The sequence below is a fragment of the Medicago sativa genome, chromosome 2, assembly GCF_051527215.1.
Source record: "Medicago sativa cultivar Bolivia chromosome 2, Bolivia_mono, whole genome shotgun sequence".
NCBI lineage: Eukaryota > Viridiplantae > Streptophyta > Magnoliopsida > Fabales > Fabaceae > Medicago > Medicago sativa.
Window position 1 is genome coordinate 11,173,651 of NC_140750.1, and position 16,331 is coordinate 11,189,981.

General features: G+C 35.5%; 3 protein-coding genes across 6 annotated transcripts; all 3 read right to left on the reverse strand.

Annotated features, from left to right (window-relative positions):
* Positions 1-1,512: 1,512 nt before the first annotated feature.
* On the reverse strand, positions 1,513-4,903 carry LOC146944501 (F-box protein CPR1-like). The gene is made up of 2 exons (XM_085742879.1): positions 3,641-4,903; positions 1,513-1,793 (listed from the first exon to the last, which is right to left on the reverse strand). Exon 1 carries the CDS (start codon positions 4,780-4,782, stop codon positions 3,700-3,702), a length of 1,083 nt encoding a protein of 360 aa, XP_085599005.1. The 5' UTR covers positions 4,783-4,903; the 3' UTR covers positions 1,513-1,793; positions 3,641-3,699.
* A 3,191-nt stretch (positions 4,904-8,094) lies between these two features.
* LOC146944502 (pleiotropic drug resistance protein 1-like) lies at positions 8,095-10,561 on the reverse strand. 4 transcript variants are annotated; one of them, XM_085742883.1, is made up of 5 exons: positions 10,256-10,561; positions 9,432-9,591; positions 9,026-9,102; positions 8,867-8,920; positions 8,095-8,771 (listed from the first exon to the last, which is right to left on the reverse strand). In XM_085742883.1, exons 2-5 carry the CDS (start codon positions 9,556-9,558, stop codon positions 8,571-8,573), a joined length of 459 nt encoding a protein of 152 aa, XP_085599009.1. In that variant the 5' UTR covers positions 9,559-9,591; positions 10,256-10,561; the 3' UTR covers positions 8,095-8,570. The 4 variants fall into 4 exon arrangements, with proteins under 4 accessions (XP_085599009.1, XP_085599008.1, XP_085599006.1 ...); XM_085742882.1 differs by having other exon boundaries at positions 9,432-9,612; XM_085742880.1 differs by having other exon boundaries at positions 9,432-9,644.
* Positions 10,562-11,268: 707 nt separating this feature from the next.
* On the reverse strand, positions 11,269-15,190 carry LOC146944503 (uncharacterized). The gene is made up of 4 exons (XM_085747963.1): positions 13,960-15,190; positions 12,296-12,685; positions 11,921-12,144; positions 11,269-11,805 (listed from the first exon to the last, which is right to left on the reverse strand). Exons 1-4 carry the CDS (start codon positions 15,188-15,190, stop codon positions 11,269-11,271), a joined length of 2,382 nt encoding a protein of 793 aa, XP_085604089.1.
* Between the last annotated feature and the right edge of the window lie 1,141 nt (positions 15,191-16,331).

Here is a 16,331-nt window from a genome sequence, read left to right on the forward strand (position 1 = left end):
CATGTGCCAATCATGTGACATCTCTCTTACTCCCTTTCATTTCACGTGTGTGCTTAGTAGTCTCATTTTATTACCTTTCACGTGTTCTGCTTCAACGCTTACTCACCCTCCACCATCTCTTCCGGCGAACCAACCACCATCTTTTCAACGCTTCCTCAATTGTTCACTTTTCTTCACAATTCAGTTCGATTTGATTTTCAATTTTCGTTCGTTCACTTTCTCAATTTTCAATCTTCTGGTGAACCAAATTATCTAACTAATTTATATTAATAAATTACTAAATCTCTCTTTTAGTATGTTCACAAGGGATCCCTTTTTGAGCCAAACGAGTACGCCTGGGGAGACAACCGTGAGCCACACGCCACATAAAGGAATGAACTTTGGGCGGGACCCGTTGCTTCCAAATAACATTCCAATCTGCAGGGTTGCAGTCATGAAGAGGAATAGCAAGTATAAGCAACGTATAAGATGGAAAAAAGAAGAATAAATCACCTTAAAATTCCATGTTGATAAGGTTTTGAGAACTCCATATCCTCATCCATGTGTGACTTGGATCGATGAATTTGTTTTTGATAACGCTTATGTGTGATATTGTTCTTGTTATACATTGATGTGTTTGGTAAGGAAAATCGTTGACAGTAACCAATGAATTTATTCTTGTTGGCGACGATATGCTTGATCGATGAAATTGTTTTTAGAAAAGAATTATAACTAAAAAAAACTTATCAGAAATAGCGATAATATAAAAGAAGCTAACCACATTTTCAATTCCTCTTAGTCTATCAGAGGGAGAATTATGTGGAAGTTTTTTATTGTCAACTTCATTCACGCCTAAGAAAAGGGAAAATACATAACCCAACCATTTCTACTTCATTCACATCAATCTTATCCTTAATTTTAAAGGAATCCCTTTGGGCAAACATTCATTTCAATTCCTAGAGGTGCTATATTGTTCCCTGACAAAAAACAAAAACTTAATTAAATCCTCTGATGTTTAACACTGTCAATTTTTACAGTTAAAAATCCTCACCAAAAACAACACTTCGCCATAACAACATTAACACATACACATTAAACATTGTAATATAAGTGCACCCTCCTTGTTTTTTTTATTTTGCAACCGATTTAGCAAGCTTCCCACAATTAAGGAACTACCATTTCTTGTGATACCATCAACTCATTATTTCTCTCCCTAAGTTGAATATAATGCAGCCTACCACCATCAATATAGAAAAGAAAAACATTGACAACCACCAGTCTATATTCAAGTACTAGAGCTTAACCTCCCTAATATCTCTTCCTAAGTTGAATATGATGCAGTCTACCACCAGCAGTGTAAAAAATGTAAAACATAGACAATTGGCAACCACCATAGTCTATACCAAAGTACAATCACCAATCCTAATCTTCAACTTTCTAACGGCAATCGACAGTTTCATTCAATCGACTATAACAACGGTACATATATAGTAACATATGCGTACCAACTATAACATGAAATAAACTAAAATATGTTCCAAAATCATGCAACGACACACATTTCCAATTACAATAGTTATAACAGTTTCATTCTTACATCTGGCTAAAAGGGTTTCAAAAAAGCACAAAATAATTGTGCCAGGATTAACTATCTCAGCTAAAATAGTATGGAATATGAAATTTCGATATTGAATTCCTGATTAATTCAGCATCAAACTAGTTCTATCAGTTGCCAAAATTGTCTTTCAGATATTTGTTCGAAACTTATGGATGATAATAAAGGATAGAAGCTCTGTTTGATATTTCTTTCTTCCCTGCAAAGATAATAAAGGAAACAAAATTCACATTACTCACTATTGATTGATTATAAGCAAAGTCAATAATGATCTAAAACAACAAGTCAAAATTGTCCTTCACGTTTATGTAAAAACTTAAAACTCCTAATGTAAAAACTTAAAACTCCTAATGATAGGAGAAGAAGAAGAAAGGATTAAAACCTAAAAATGCCTTTAAACATGTGAAATGGATCCAAAAACTAAAAAGGAAAATAGCAAACCAAAAAGAGATTGTTGCATTTGGACACCAAAATCATTTACCAAGTCTACATGTTTGCATTATTTTAGAGTTCGCAAAAAAAAAAGTTCTAAATCAACCATTTTCAATATTGACATCTAACCATGATATGATGCTCATGCTTCACATGTCCATCCAAAAAATTTTGCAACCAAAACTAGCTTTTATAAGTTCAATCATGCATCTATGACATGTTCTAATTATAAAGAATAGTTTAGGAATATAAGATATATAACAGAGGGCCAGGCTCCACCGTAGATTGGAAAAATGTACTAAAGATAGTGATCTATAAGAACCCCCATAAGAATTATCAAGAACATCCAAACCAAAATACATGAAAGAAAACAAGAACAAAATTGTAGAGGCAAGGTAGTTATAATCAGGATTTTACGCAAAATCAGAAAGGGGAATTGATATTATAAATTGTGCAATCGCAACACTAATCGTAAGTTTTTACAAAATTAATAAATCTCAAATATATGCTTATAAATTTATATATATGCATATAAATAATAAATTAGCACATGTAAGATAAAGAAAGACCTTAAATCAGGCTTGAAATATTTTTGTAAATTTCAATTCATAAGCAGAGCTCACATAACATAATTGCATAACACTTACGTAAACTTGAAATACTTATGTAATTAAATCGCTAACACTCACATAACAACATAGCTCAAATAACATCATCATAACACTTGAAATACTTATGTCACTAAAACATTGAATCAAACTCACAAGTCCCAAACAAAACAACAAAAGCTTCCTTTTATAGTTCCACCACTACGACCATAATTGTAGAATCATTTCAAAGATCGTAGATTATACCTGATTCCACGATTTAGAAGGGCAATTCCACAAGATTCCACCAAAATAAGATTTTGCGTATAATAATAATCGCCGAGGGAAAGTATAATCGCAAGATCATAAGATTTTACAATTCAAATCGGGATTTTAACTGTTATGCCTAGAGGTGATCACTCAAGAAAATTTCTCACTGTCAAAGTTCTACAGCCATAGCAAAGTCCGCAAAAATAATATTTTCACGTTCTTATCTTCAACATTCTAGAATAAGCTTGTAAAAATAATGATTTAGGAGTGAGGATATCAAATAATGAGAAAGAAAACAATCAATTCATATTAAGATTCGTTAGAAGAAGAAAAATTAATTCATGTCAATATTCTTTCCTTAACCTAATTTATAATAAAATTAATCATTGTCTAACTTAATTTGCCACATACACTCTCTTTTGGGTTTCTTTTGAAATCCATAACACACACATTATCAAATACATAAAATATGTATATAAACAAACTATACAAGGAGGGTGGTTCAACATCAAAATACGAACAACATATGTGATACAATATATGTTTACCTCTTTATCTTTCACTTTTTATCTTCTGAAAGTTACACACATTTCAAAAACACAAAATCCAAATGAACTTACTGTTGATATCAAAATTTTGATGTCGAAAATTCATTTCTCAATGAAAAGTTGAAGCGAGGATATCATATGATGGGAAAATTGAACTAAACGAATGTAACTTATAAAGATAAAAAAATTCATTAAACTATAAAAAGTACTTTCTGTTGCTTATAATTTTGCAGCATTTCAACATTTGCTAGTTCTCCTTTCTATACTTTTAGTGATCAATAGGCAAGGGAGGTGGCAGAAAGCTTCCAACAAAAATCATAACTTCATTGAAATTAGGAATTCCCAAAACACAGTTAACTTTTTCACTCTTGAGATCATACCAAAACAGCTTCTTACGATCTATTTCCAAGAGTACTTTACTTCTATCACTCGAATAACCTAAAGGCTTGAAAGATATCAAAGGTTTATTGAAGCACGAATCCTCAAAAGTAAACAATTTACACCAGCTATCTCTAAATCCATATTCTTTCATCACCCAAACATCAATTTGACGATTCACATTCACATGATTCACAGTCATACAAAGACACCCTCCCAAAAGTGAAACATTAATGTTGTATCCGTAAACTGCCACAGGAAGAGGAACTTTGATGAAATCCTCTTGTGTTAGGTTAAACGCGATGATTAAGCGAGGTTGAGACCTATCGAGTTTTCGAATCACAACCCAGTGGAGAGAATTCTCAACAAAAACCCCTGTAGTTTGAGATAAGCAAAGAGCATACGGCAAATTGGGAAGTACTTTCCACGAGTTTGTTTTAGAGCTGAATAGTCTCACATGTGAGTCGAATGTGTGATGTAAAAGATCGATGAAACCGTAGAGTATGACGAGTTTGTAATCGCCGGCGAACGGATCGAAACCAAAGCCGTGTAAGCATACGGCGAAGCGCGTGAAGTCAGAGTCAGTTTCATAACGAGGAACGGTGAGATAAGGGATAAAACGATGTTTACAGATGTTAGGGTTCCAGAAGGCGGTTTTGTTGATGCCGTTGGAGACGCAGAGGAGGCCGTTGCATGAACCGAGAAGATAAGTGCGGTTGCCACCGGAACACATGAAAGGAAATCGGAGTTTAACGCGGGAGGTTAAATCAGGGAAATCAAATTGGTAGAGTTCGGTGTTGTTGTGACGGAGGATGAGGTTGAAATTGAGGGAGTTTTTGAGGTGAAGGTTAGTGAAGTTGTGGGAATCGATTATGGATTTAAGTGATTTTGAAATTGATCGGAATCGGAGGAGTGATTGTACTGGTGAGCGGGAGAGGATTTCGGGGAACAATTCCGACGGAATATCAGCCATGGAATCGAATCGAAACTGATTTAGGGTTTTCTGTTTTTGGTATTGTGAGGTTTGGATTTGTTTAGGGAGAGGGGATATATATGTTAGTGTTTCATCCTTTTTTTTTTTTTTTTTAATCAAATTAGATTTTTCTCCCGGCAAATTTTTAATTAGCACCCCCTTCATCTCATTTGAATAATCATGTAGCTTACTTTATTATATTTTTTAACTAATATATAAATATAAATGTTAGCATATAAGATGTTGTTTGATTTGTCTCGGTGAATATTTTCAAATTGTCTTGGTGAATATTTTCAAAATATCAAAATTTTATAATTTTTTATTATATATAATTAAAGATATTAATGGTAAAAATTGTGTATTGTCATGTGTGCGGTGGCTGACTTAGACATATATTTTGGAATAAGGAGTATTTGATATTATTTTTTCATTAATATATCATTGTTTTAAATTTTACTTAACTACTCCACTTACTACAATTAATATAAATGTTTTAGTAAATAATATTAATTTTACCATTAAAACAATTTAATTAGTTATTTTCTTGAGAACCGCTCACAATCCTTAAAAGACAATTAGTATGGACACTCGTGTCAAACATGGGCAAAAAATTTCGTCTCATGTTATATAATTCACTCTCTTATAGTTAATATTATTGAATGAATAATTTAACTTTTACATTTACTGGTTCTGCTTTGAACTCACAGATGACGAACATTGAACTCAACACTATTTTTGAAAGAGTATTTGTCAAAAACTATCATTCTGAAAATTTATGCCTCCAGGACGCTGGTTAAGTTAGTAAAAAAAAGAACAAGTTTTAAGTAGAAAATGACCCTTTTTACACTTACGAGGAATTGATTACATAATTTCAAATGCAATACTAATATATTTGTTTCATTAACCAGTGCCTCCGTTGGTTAACATTTCACTTAAACATATTCAATAAGCATTAAGCAAGGTAAGGTAACTATTTGTTTCATTAGCCAGTGCCTCCGTTGGTTAACATTTCACTTAAACATATTCAATAAGCAAGGTAAGGTAACATGACAATAATTTTTACTTATATAAAATGAAACATCAACATTAAAAATAAAAATTAACAATGACTATTTATAAAAGTTGTGTCTGACGAAGTTTTAGAAAGTCAAATTTATCTATAATCGACGTTATACTAAATAGAATAACAGTTAATAATATCTCTTGATCAAACAAAATTGTTTGAAGTATCCAAATATATATTAATGCATATATTATTCAAGATTTGTTTTTCTTTTGTGACAAGTACCGCTACCCCGTTGTCATGAAATCCTCGTCCATGGTTATAAGAGGCCAAACAGAAAAACATTGTATTAAAAAGGCACAGGGATGACAAATACGAGAATACAAAAAGATAACCAAAGCTAGCACACCTTGATCTGAAAACCAGACGACCAAAATGACCACAAATTCATAGGGTATGGAAATTCACAGGGTATGGAAATAAGATTCATTTGTCTCTTCCATGGCAGAGATGGAAACAACGTTTGGGCTTTCTTGTTACACACCTAGGTTAAAGTTGTCCACCACTTTGAGGTTGGATCTATAACCTAATTTTTGCCGGTTGAGGTTTAGGAGAAGTTCAAGCTCATTTTGCACATGAAAGGAAAGTTTTTGTCGACTTCATGACGCTAGCTAAGTTTTAACGCTTGAATGGATATGGTTAGCTTGATGGTTTGAAGTTGCGGCCGCATATGCGATTGTGGTGTGATACTAAAATTGCATGTATCGTGTGATTGTGGTTTTTATAGATAAATGTTAGTTGTTAGTATATTATGCTAGTCTCCAAGATGTAGCTCAAGTGGTTAAACTTAGACATTTGAATGCACAAGCCACATATTACTATTGTTATAGAGTGCAACACTAACTCCTTATCAAATTGTTGATATGATTTTAAAAAAATCTGCAACTAAATGAATATTTTGTAAAAATAAAAAAATGAATACATAATTAAAAGCACGAATACCAGTGCAAAAATAAATAAATTCAATTAAATAAAACAACACATACTTCTATATCTTTTTTTTTGTCAAGTAGCCTAGTGGCCAGAGAAATTCACCTTAAAGATGAAAAATGGGTGTCTGAGGTTCGAACCCCGTCCCCTACACATATTGTGCATTATCCCTTACCAAATGAACTAAGCACATGGGGACCACACACTTCTATATCTATATACACCTACAAATAAATAAAATATGTTAGTCGAGAACAGGAAACAGTAAAATTTAAAGTCAGTTGAGCCGAGATTCCCTCAGTAAAGTGAAGGTTAGACGAGTGCTAAAACATCTGAATACAAGTTAATCAAATATTTCTAAAGTCTACTAAGGTTCACGAAGTCTACTAAGGTTCACAAAGGTCGCAAAGGTGTTAGAATTAGTGAAAACTCATTAGAACTTGACAATTGAGCATTTCATCCCGTTCACTATTGACGTAGAAGCACATTATGAGAAGAGAAAATATGTGTGGATGAAAAAAAAAGGGAATGTCACATACTCCCGGCAACAGAAAGAGTCATGCACTACTCGCGTAATTAGTTGAACAATGCTAAATTTTGTAGGCCATGATGCTTCGGGTAAATTTGAAGGTGCTTTTCCTTATGCCGGTCAACTCTAGTTCATTAAGCACCTCTTGTTTTGTCTTTCCTATTCCATATATACTCATGACAAACTTCTCTACATGATCTAAGGATACACTACAAGAATTTTGTGTTTTACTGGCGGAATTAAACCCTCAGTAATGGAGAAAATCCCTCAGTATTACACATTACTGACGGAATTGGTGACAAAATCAATCCCTCAGTAATACTGGCGTCAGTAATGTTACTGGCGGAATTTTCCCTCAGTAATGGAAAGGTAGTTTTGACAAAGCATTACTGAGGGATTATTCCCTCAGTAATTACTGACGGACTGTTTCTGCCAGTAATTACTGAGGGAATAATCCCTCAGTAATGCTTTGTCAAAACTACATTTCCATTACTGAGGGAAAATTCCGCCAGTAATGTTTATGTAGATTTGTATTACTGATGGAAATTTCTGTCAGTAATGTATTTCAAACTTTTTTTTTGTGATCCCTTCCCACTTTTTAATTTAAATTAAAGAGATAAAATTAATTAAACACAAATAAAATAAAGAAATAAAATTATAATTTAATAAGACGCAAATTAATTAAATGATATATACATAAAATAAATAAATAATTTTCATACAAAATCATAATTATTTCAATAATATTCGGACAATCTAAAAAACTAACAGAATAAGCTAATTATCATAGTTTTTTTTTTTGAATCAGCAAATTTTATTAGGCTAGGTTCGCACAACATGCACTAAACCTGCCGAGGAGGGAAAAGAGTACAAGATAGGGCTAATGAAAAAGCACCCAAACACCAATCAAGCTCACTAAAAAACCTCCTACTTCCTGATATAAGACAGCAGCAGGAAGACAATACAAATCATGCTTAAAAGCCACACCTAACAACATGGAAAAAAATCTAAAACAAACGACCAGAAGCCAAAAAACAAGGTACCAAAAACAAGGATGTTGCTGGTGCAACACAGAAAGGCCGAAACAGCAAGCTTCTGCAGCACTCGAACACGAACTTGAACCAGCTGAAAACAACAAACAGGCACCTGCAAAACAGCAACCACCTCTGATAGCACCACAGGCCAACAAAACTGCACCATAGCAGCCCCCACTATCAGCACAACAGATGACCACAGCAGCGCACAAAGGACCCAAAACACCATAAACTAGCGCACAAGGCATGCCATGGGATCCCAACACCATTCGTAAAAAAGACAAGCATTACTTTTAACACGTGTTAGATACCACCTCCACGACAAAACACGTGTTAGATACCACCTTTTAACACGTTTCTTTTGTCCACCAGAGATACCTCTTAACATTGCATTCCCTACAACAGTATCAGCACATGTCTCTAGTCCCAAAATCTGAAAATGTATAACAAAGAAACAAAGGAATTTGAAAACATAATACTAAAATGTAGTTATGATGACATTAGATGTGAAAGTATATATTACTTTACCCTTAGGACATAATATGTTATCAAATTTGCTTTCTGGCCTTCAGTTGCTACAGCCTGAACATCATGAATCAAAAGGGTAACTACTTTATTATCTGTCATTTCTATTTGTATTAGAAAATAAATAGATGACCCACTAAGTATAAAATAACTCTATATTACCTTCATGTACACATCAATGTCTGGATCGGGCATGATATTTGCATGTTTTTCTCGTCTGGACAGCTCTGCTAGCAAGTCTGCAGAATGACAACAATTTACACATGAGCAACTTTAAAATAAAGGATATCTTTGGGTTGACTTATTTGAGTTTATCTACTAGCTTAAGCACTTGCGAGACAGTTTTAGAGAGCATATGGAAACAACTCATGACATGTCCATCAGTTTTAACAAACTTATTTTCATAAGCTCTCCTGGGTAACTTATGGAAACAACTTATTTCTTATACATAAACACTTATGTAATAAGCTGCTGCGCTTAATTAAGCTATCTATCTAAACAAGTCTTTAACACTTCAGCTTGTGTTTTCAATAATGAATATAAGCAAAAAGCAATCTTGTAAACTAACCATAACGCAGCCCAACTCCTTGGACTCTAGCTGAGAAGGCCAAGGTTTCTCTAACAGTCATTTCTGCAATGTGAAGATCATTTTGATCTACATAAGCGGCAGTTCTTTGGGGGACAAACTCACTCATCTCATGACCATTATAAGTCACCTTTCCAGAAACCTGATCATGAAGCCACACCATCTTACCAGAAACATTATTGAAGACACGGTTACCTTTTTAGACAAAACGGTGGGAAGAACATTAAATCAACAATAAAAACTTATCAATTTGAACAATATGCTCAGGCTGCGTTTGAAGCATCATAAACTGATCACAAAAACCTTTCTGAAATATACCAGTGCCAAAATCAATACAAATGTCACTCTCATAACATGAATTATGAGAGAACCAAGAAAATTATATGTTGTGTTTAGTTCTATCTCCAACTCAAGTGGGTCTATATAAGCACACCTTGTTCAAACTAATAAATACATGTCAATTAGAAGTAAAGTAGCAACACACAACAATCTCACACTACTCATACTACTCACAATAAGCTAATTTATGAATTAAGCTAATTTAGCATGATAATTTCATTAAAACCTAATTTTCTCATACCACTTACAATACCCATTAATCTCACATAAAGATTTTAAGCCTAATTTATCAAATTCACACATGTAAGAACATAACAACAAAAAGGGAAAATCCACACATGTAGCAACACAACAACTAAAAGGGAAAATCAATTAGGGTTTCAATTCTCATTCTATTGCATGTCAATTTCTAATTGCTAATTCCAGTTCCCTTTTATTATAATTAGAACCTAATTTTAGAAACTCACCTCAATTAGTAGAAATCCCTCAAGATTTTGATGAAGTGCGTGGGTTCACCAAGTTCCAAACCTTCATTCTTCTTTCCTTAACTCCTTCTTCCTCGGGTAATAGACAACCGACTATTAGTGAGATGAACAAATGACCAAACCTAGATGAAGGGAAAACGAGAATGACTGAGCAAACGAGAGAGGAACAATCGAACAGCAAACAAGATTAAGGGAAAACGATTGAGACGAAGCGAAAACCCCTTCTGAAATCAAATGAAGGGAAAACTTGATCTGTGACTTTTCTGTAGAAAGCCAAGTCTGTGTGTTGTCCTCTATGAGTGGTGCTGGCGGAAGTTTATGTTTGTTTTAAATTTCTAATTTGTTTTTTTTAATTACAGGGGGTACTGACGGAAATAAAGTGGTATTGACAGATTTTTTAATCTATCAGAACATTACTGGCCGATTAAAGTCCGTCGGTAATTCAATGTCATTGCATCATCATTATTGGCAGAAAAATCCGCCACTAATCTAAGGCAGATTGGTCATTAACAATACTGACGGATTTATTCCGTCAGTAACGGAATTTTTTGAATTATTGAAGGATTATTCCGCCAGTAATGTTATTGAGGGTTTTTTTTATATTACCGAGGGTTTAGACCGTCAGTAATTACTGGGGGTCTAAATCCCTCACTAATGCAATTTTGAATTGGTTAGTAATTTGGGGAATTCTTGTAGTGATACAGGAAAATCTTTAGAACTCTAACACGTAAAAGTTGATGATATTACTCAATATCACATTTGAGACAATGACAATTGGTGTTGGTAGACAAAAACAAAATAAAATAGTATAAGGAAGAATGGTTTTTGCTATGTTATTCACAAGGTATATTGGTACAATATATAGAAACATATTTGCTGTCCTAATAATTGCTTCCTACAGCTATGGTTTGACTTTCTCTAATCAATTACAGTGTGATATCATTTCTTGATCACAGAATAACTCTCATCTTAAATGCTTAATACTAGAATATCTCTTAATTTAAAAGCCTTGGTCCTGTAACCTTAACACACCCCCGCAAGATAGGGGTACCGTCAGATACGCCTATCTTGAAACGAAGATCTTGATGACGTTGCCTAGACAGAGGTTTGGTGAGGCAATCTGCTAGCTGATCTTTAGTGGAAACATGTTGAACCCAAATCTTTTTATTTCTGACATGATCTCTGACAAAATGAATATCTATGGCAATGTGCTTCATGCGACTATGGAAGACGGGATTGACAGTGAGATAAGTGGCACCGAGATTGTCACAGTAGATGGTAGGAATAGTGGGTAAACTGACATGAAGTTCAGAGAGAAGTGATGACAACCAGAGAACTTCTGCGGATGCGGATGCTATAGCTCTGTATTCAGCTTCAGTGGATGATCTTGCAACAACTTTTTGTTTAAAAGACTTCCAAGAAATTGGGTTACCACCATAAAATGTAACATGTGCAGAGGTGGATGTATAATCATCTCGATTTCCAGCCCAATCGGCATCACTGAATGCATAAAGATTTTGAGAAGAAGTGCGCTTCAAGTGAAGTCCATGCATGAAACATGGTGGCTTTGAGATATCGAAGAAGTCTTTTCAAGGCTGTAAAGTGTGTAGATGATGGATGTTGCATGAACTGTGCAAGCTTATTTACAGTGTAGGCTATGTCAGGCCTTGTCATGGACAAATATTGTAGAGCCCCTATGACGCTTCTGTATTCCGTACTATCTCCTGCACTTGCGCCGTCATATTTAGTAAGAGGAGAGGATGTAGACATCGGTGAATGGACAATCTTTGCATCTTTCATCTTTGTGCGGTCAAGTAGATCATGAATATATTTATGTTGACTCAAAAATAATCCTTGAGTAGTAGGAATGACTTCAACACCAAGAAAGAAGTGAATGACTCAAAAATAATCCTTGAGTAGTAGGAATGGCTAGTGTTGAAATGCACTTAGCAATTGCATGATTGTTGTTGCCTATAATTAAAATATCATCAACATATACCAAAGTGTAGAGTTTGACATCACCTTTGAGATAGATGAATAATGATGGATCAAATTTGGAATTGGAAAACCCATAAGAGAGTAAGAAAGAATGTAAGGTGTTGAACCATGCCCGAGGAGCCTGTTTTAGGCCATACAAAGATTTCTTTAGCCGACAAACATGATTAGGGTAATCTGGATGATGAAATCCTGGTGGTTGTTGCATGTATACAATTTCTGAAAGCTTACCATGCAAGAATGCATTGTTTACATCCAACTGGTGAATGTGCCAGCGTTGTTGAATGGCCAATGTAAGAACCAATCGAACTGTTGAAGGCTTAATCACAGGACTGAATGTTTGATCATAATCTAGTCCAAGACGTTGATGAAATCCTTTCGCGACTAGACGTGCCTTGTATCTGTCAATGGAGCCGTCTGGCCGACGTTTCACCCGAAACACCCACTTACATCCAATGAGATTAGATGCTGTGTTTTTTTGGAACTAGATCCCAAGTCCCCTGTTGCATCAATGCATTAAATTCTGATGCCATGGCGGAACGCCATTCAGAAGAAGCCATTGCTTGTGATACACATGTAGGTTCAACCGATGATGGTAAAGGATGTTTTGTGACCAACATATACTTTTTGTTTGGCTTGTGTATGTTATGCATGGATCATGTGATGGGTCTCAAAAATTCAGAGGATGACGTTGATATGCGCTCCAATGGTGGTGTGGTTTGTGGTGAGGATGTAAGCGTGGGTGAAGGTGATGGTTGAATGCTATTTATGTTTGAAGGAGTGGGTTCGGTTGATGGAGGTGTGGTTGAATTATGGATTATGGTTTCTGAGGTTCTAGGCTGATGTGGGTGGGCCAAGATATTAGGGAGTGGGAGCCACGGATGTTGGGGAGTGGGCAGTAATGGAGGTGAGGTTTGGGGGTTCTGATGGGAGAAAGGAAACTGGTCTTCAACAAAAACAACATGACGAGATAAATGCACTCTTCGAGTGGCTCGATCTAGACAAGTGTAAGAGTGATATTGTGTAGAATAACCAAGGAAAACACATGGCGTACTACGTGGGGATAATTTGTTTGGAGCATATGGACATAGCCAAGGATAGCAGAGACACCCAAAATCTTTGAAATTTTTATAGGATGGAGGTTTGTTGTGAAGACATTCAAAAGGTGATTTGTGACTGAGTAAAGGAGTTGGCATTCTATTAGTAAGATATATAGATGCTTGAAATGCATAACACCAATATTTTGAGGGAATGGAAGCATGACTTGATAGTGTGAGAGCTGTTTCAACAATGTGTCAGTGTTTACGCTCGGCTGGTCCGATGTGCTCTGGGGTGTATGGTGGAGAGATGAAATGGGATATTCCATGTGTGGAAAAATAGGATTTTAATTTTATATATTATGTCCCTCCATCAGTGTAAATAGATTTAATTTTAAAGGAAAAAATAGTTTTCAACAGTTTTTTGGAATTGAGGAAAGATTGTGACAACTTCTGTTTTTTGTTTGAAGGGATATAGCCATGAATAACGAGTGAAGTGATCAACAAAAATAAGATAATAACGATAACCATTGACAGAGGTTATTGGAGAGGGTCCCCAAACATCAGAAAAAATTAATTCAAATGGAGTAGAAGTTTTTATTGATGATTCATGAAATGGTAATTTATGACTCTTATTCAAGAAACACGAGTTACATGTAGTACTGAAAATATGAGAACTTGAAGGTAAAAATGTCTTGAGAGCTTGGTGGAGTGTCTTGGGTGAGGGGTGGCCTAGTCGGGCCTGCCAAAGGGTGTTGGTGGACCTAGATGCATGAAGATTGATTGGTGGAGTATGGAGTGAGGGTTGAAGGGTGTAGAGATCACCATTAGTTGGACCGCACATCAACGTTGCCCCCGTCTTGAGATCCTTCACAGAAAAAGAGAAAGGGTGAAATTCAATATACACATTGTTTTGTTGACAAAATTTGGCAACAGAAATTAAATTGTGACTTGCTTTTGGAACACACAAAACATTTTTAAGATTAAAAACAGTAGAAGGAGTAGAGAAATGAGCTGAACCCATGTGTGTAATGGCTAAACTTGAACCGTCTCCGATCGTAACTGAGTCAAGACCTTCATAGTTTGAGTGAAGACTTAAGTTGTTCAAGTCTGCTGTGATGTGATGATTGGCTCCACTGTCAAGGATCCAATTTGCATTTGCAGCAGCAAAATTAGCGTTGGGGTTGGATTGCATAAGTTGTGGGCAATACTTGGCTATATGGCCAGGAAAGTCACAAATTTGGCAGCGTGGAGGGGGACGATTCCCTCGAGGATTGAAATGGCCTTGGTTCCTCGATGGTCCTTGATAGAAAGGCCGATTAGTGCTATGATTATTTGAGACATTTTGGTGTCGTGGGGCTGACTGCATCGAGTGGAATGAATCTGCTGGTAAAGGATTCATATTTTGGTTTGATCCATGACGACCGCCTCGACGAAAAGAACCTCGCCCACGGGAATTTCGAGATCCATTTTGCTGATGGAAATTTGCTGTTGGGACAGCAACATCTGCAGGTGCATCTTCTTTCTGCAGGAATTCTTCATGTGCAATTAGATGGCTATGTAACTCCTCAAAGGCGAAGGAGCGTTCTCTGGTACGGATGGAGGCTGCGATATCGCGATATTCAGATCCAAGACCGTTGAGTACATAGAGAGTGATGTCGTCGTCTGAGATTGCAGCATCCAAGACTGCTAGTTCATCAGCGATTCTTTTCACCTGAAATAAAAATTCAGTGACAGTTTGAGAGCCTTTACGACTTCTCTGAAGTTGATTTTTGAGAGATATCACATGAGCTCGTGATGGATTTGCATACTTGGCTTCAATGGCTAGCCATAGTTGACGAGCAGTGTCGCACGAGGAGAAGGCAACGCTATCGCGCTCATTCATGGAGGCGAGTAAAAAGCTAACAATAAGCTGATCATCGGCAAACTAGTCTTCATAGGCCGGATTGTTGGTTGAGATGCCATTGGTGGTGATAAACTCAGGTTGTGGTTCTACTTTTCCATTGATATAGCCTATGCATTTCATGCCAGCAAGTAAGGAATTGATTTGGCGGCGCCAAGCGAAAAAGTTGGTCGTCGAAAGCTTAATGGATATTTGGGCACCATGTTTGAGAGGTGAAAGTTTGACAGGGTTTGTGTTTGTGTTTGAGGAGTTGTTAGATGCGGTGGAATTTGTGTTTGAGGAAGCTGTAGACATGGTGGATCTGCACTCTTTGGAGTCTGAGAGGAAGCTCTGATACCATATAAGGAAGAATGGTTTTTGCTATGTTATTCACAAGGTATATTGGTACAATATATAGAAACATATTTGCTGTCCTAATAATTGCTTCCTACAGCTATGGTTTGACTTTCTCTAATCAATTACAGTGTGATATCATTTCTTGATCACAAAATAACTCTAATCTTAAATGCTTAATACTAGAATATCTCTTAATTTAAAAGCCTTGGTCCTGTAACCTTAACAAATAGTAATGTTTTAAAACTCAACATACTTTTTTTTCTTCTTTTTCTCGTATGTTTGTTGAACCATCGTCAGTGTAGAGAACCTTAAACTTATCATCAAAATAAATCGAACTTGAAAGTTATTAACACTTGCAAGTGCTACAACATCCGTAGCCAAAACTATAGTTCTTTTTGACAAAATTAAAGTTTAAAGTGATTAATAAAAGAGAACCCAGAAAAGCTATAAAGCCAACAGAAAATGCAGAAGAAAACACAAAAATCCCATAAAGCCAACAGAAAATGCAGAAGAAAACACAAAAGTCCCATAAGTCGGTTATAAATATGGGATGAAGGGAGTCATACTTGCTTACAACGAATCATTACCCATCATAGTTGCAATTCAACTCAAACAAAAGTAATAATCATTATCACAGTACTTTTACTTTTGTACTTGATCTTCCTATTCTAAATAAAAACTATAAAATGAAATAAACTAAAATATGTTCCAAAATCATGCAACAACACACACTTCCAATTCCAATAGTTATAACAGTTTCGTTTTACCATTTGGCTAAAAGGGTTTC

Coding starts and splice junctions, on each gene's coding strand:
- LOC146944501 (XM_085742879.1), bottom strand. CDS start 4,782: ATGGCTGATATTCCGTCGGAATTGTTCCCCGAAATCCTCTCCCGCTCA.
- LOC146944502 (XM_085742882.1), bottom strand. CDS start 9,612: ATGGTGTGGCTTCATGATCAGGTTTCTGGAAAGGTGACTTATAATGGT. Junction 8,921..9,025: donor ACATTGATGTGTACATGAAG/GTAATATAGAGT, acceptor CATGATGTTCAG/GCTGTAGCAACTGAAGGCCA. Junction 8,772..8,866: donor TAACATATTATGTCCTAAGG/GTAAAGTAATAT, acceptor ATACATTTTCAG/ATTTTGGGACTAGAGACATG.
- LOC146944503 (XM_085747963.1), bottom strand. CDS start 15,190: ATGAATGAGCGCGATAGCGTTGCCTTCTCCTCGTGCGACACTGCTCGT. Junction 12,686..13,959: donor TCATATTTTCAGTACTACAT/GTAACTCGTGTT, acceptor AACGTCGGCCAG/ACGGCTCCATTGACAGATAC. Junction 12,145..12,295: donor ATTATTCATCTATCTCAAAG/GTGATGTCAAAC, acceptor TTGGTGTTGAAG/TCATTCCTACTACTCAAGGA.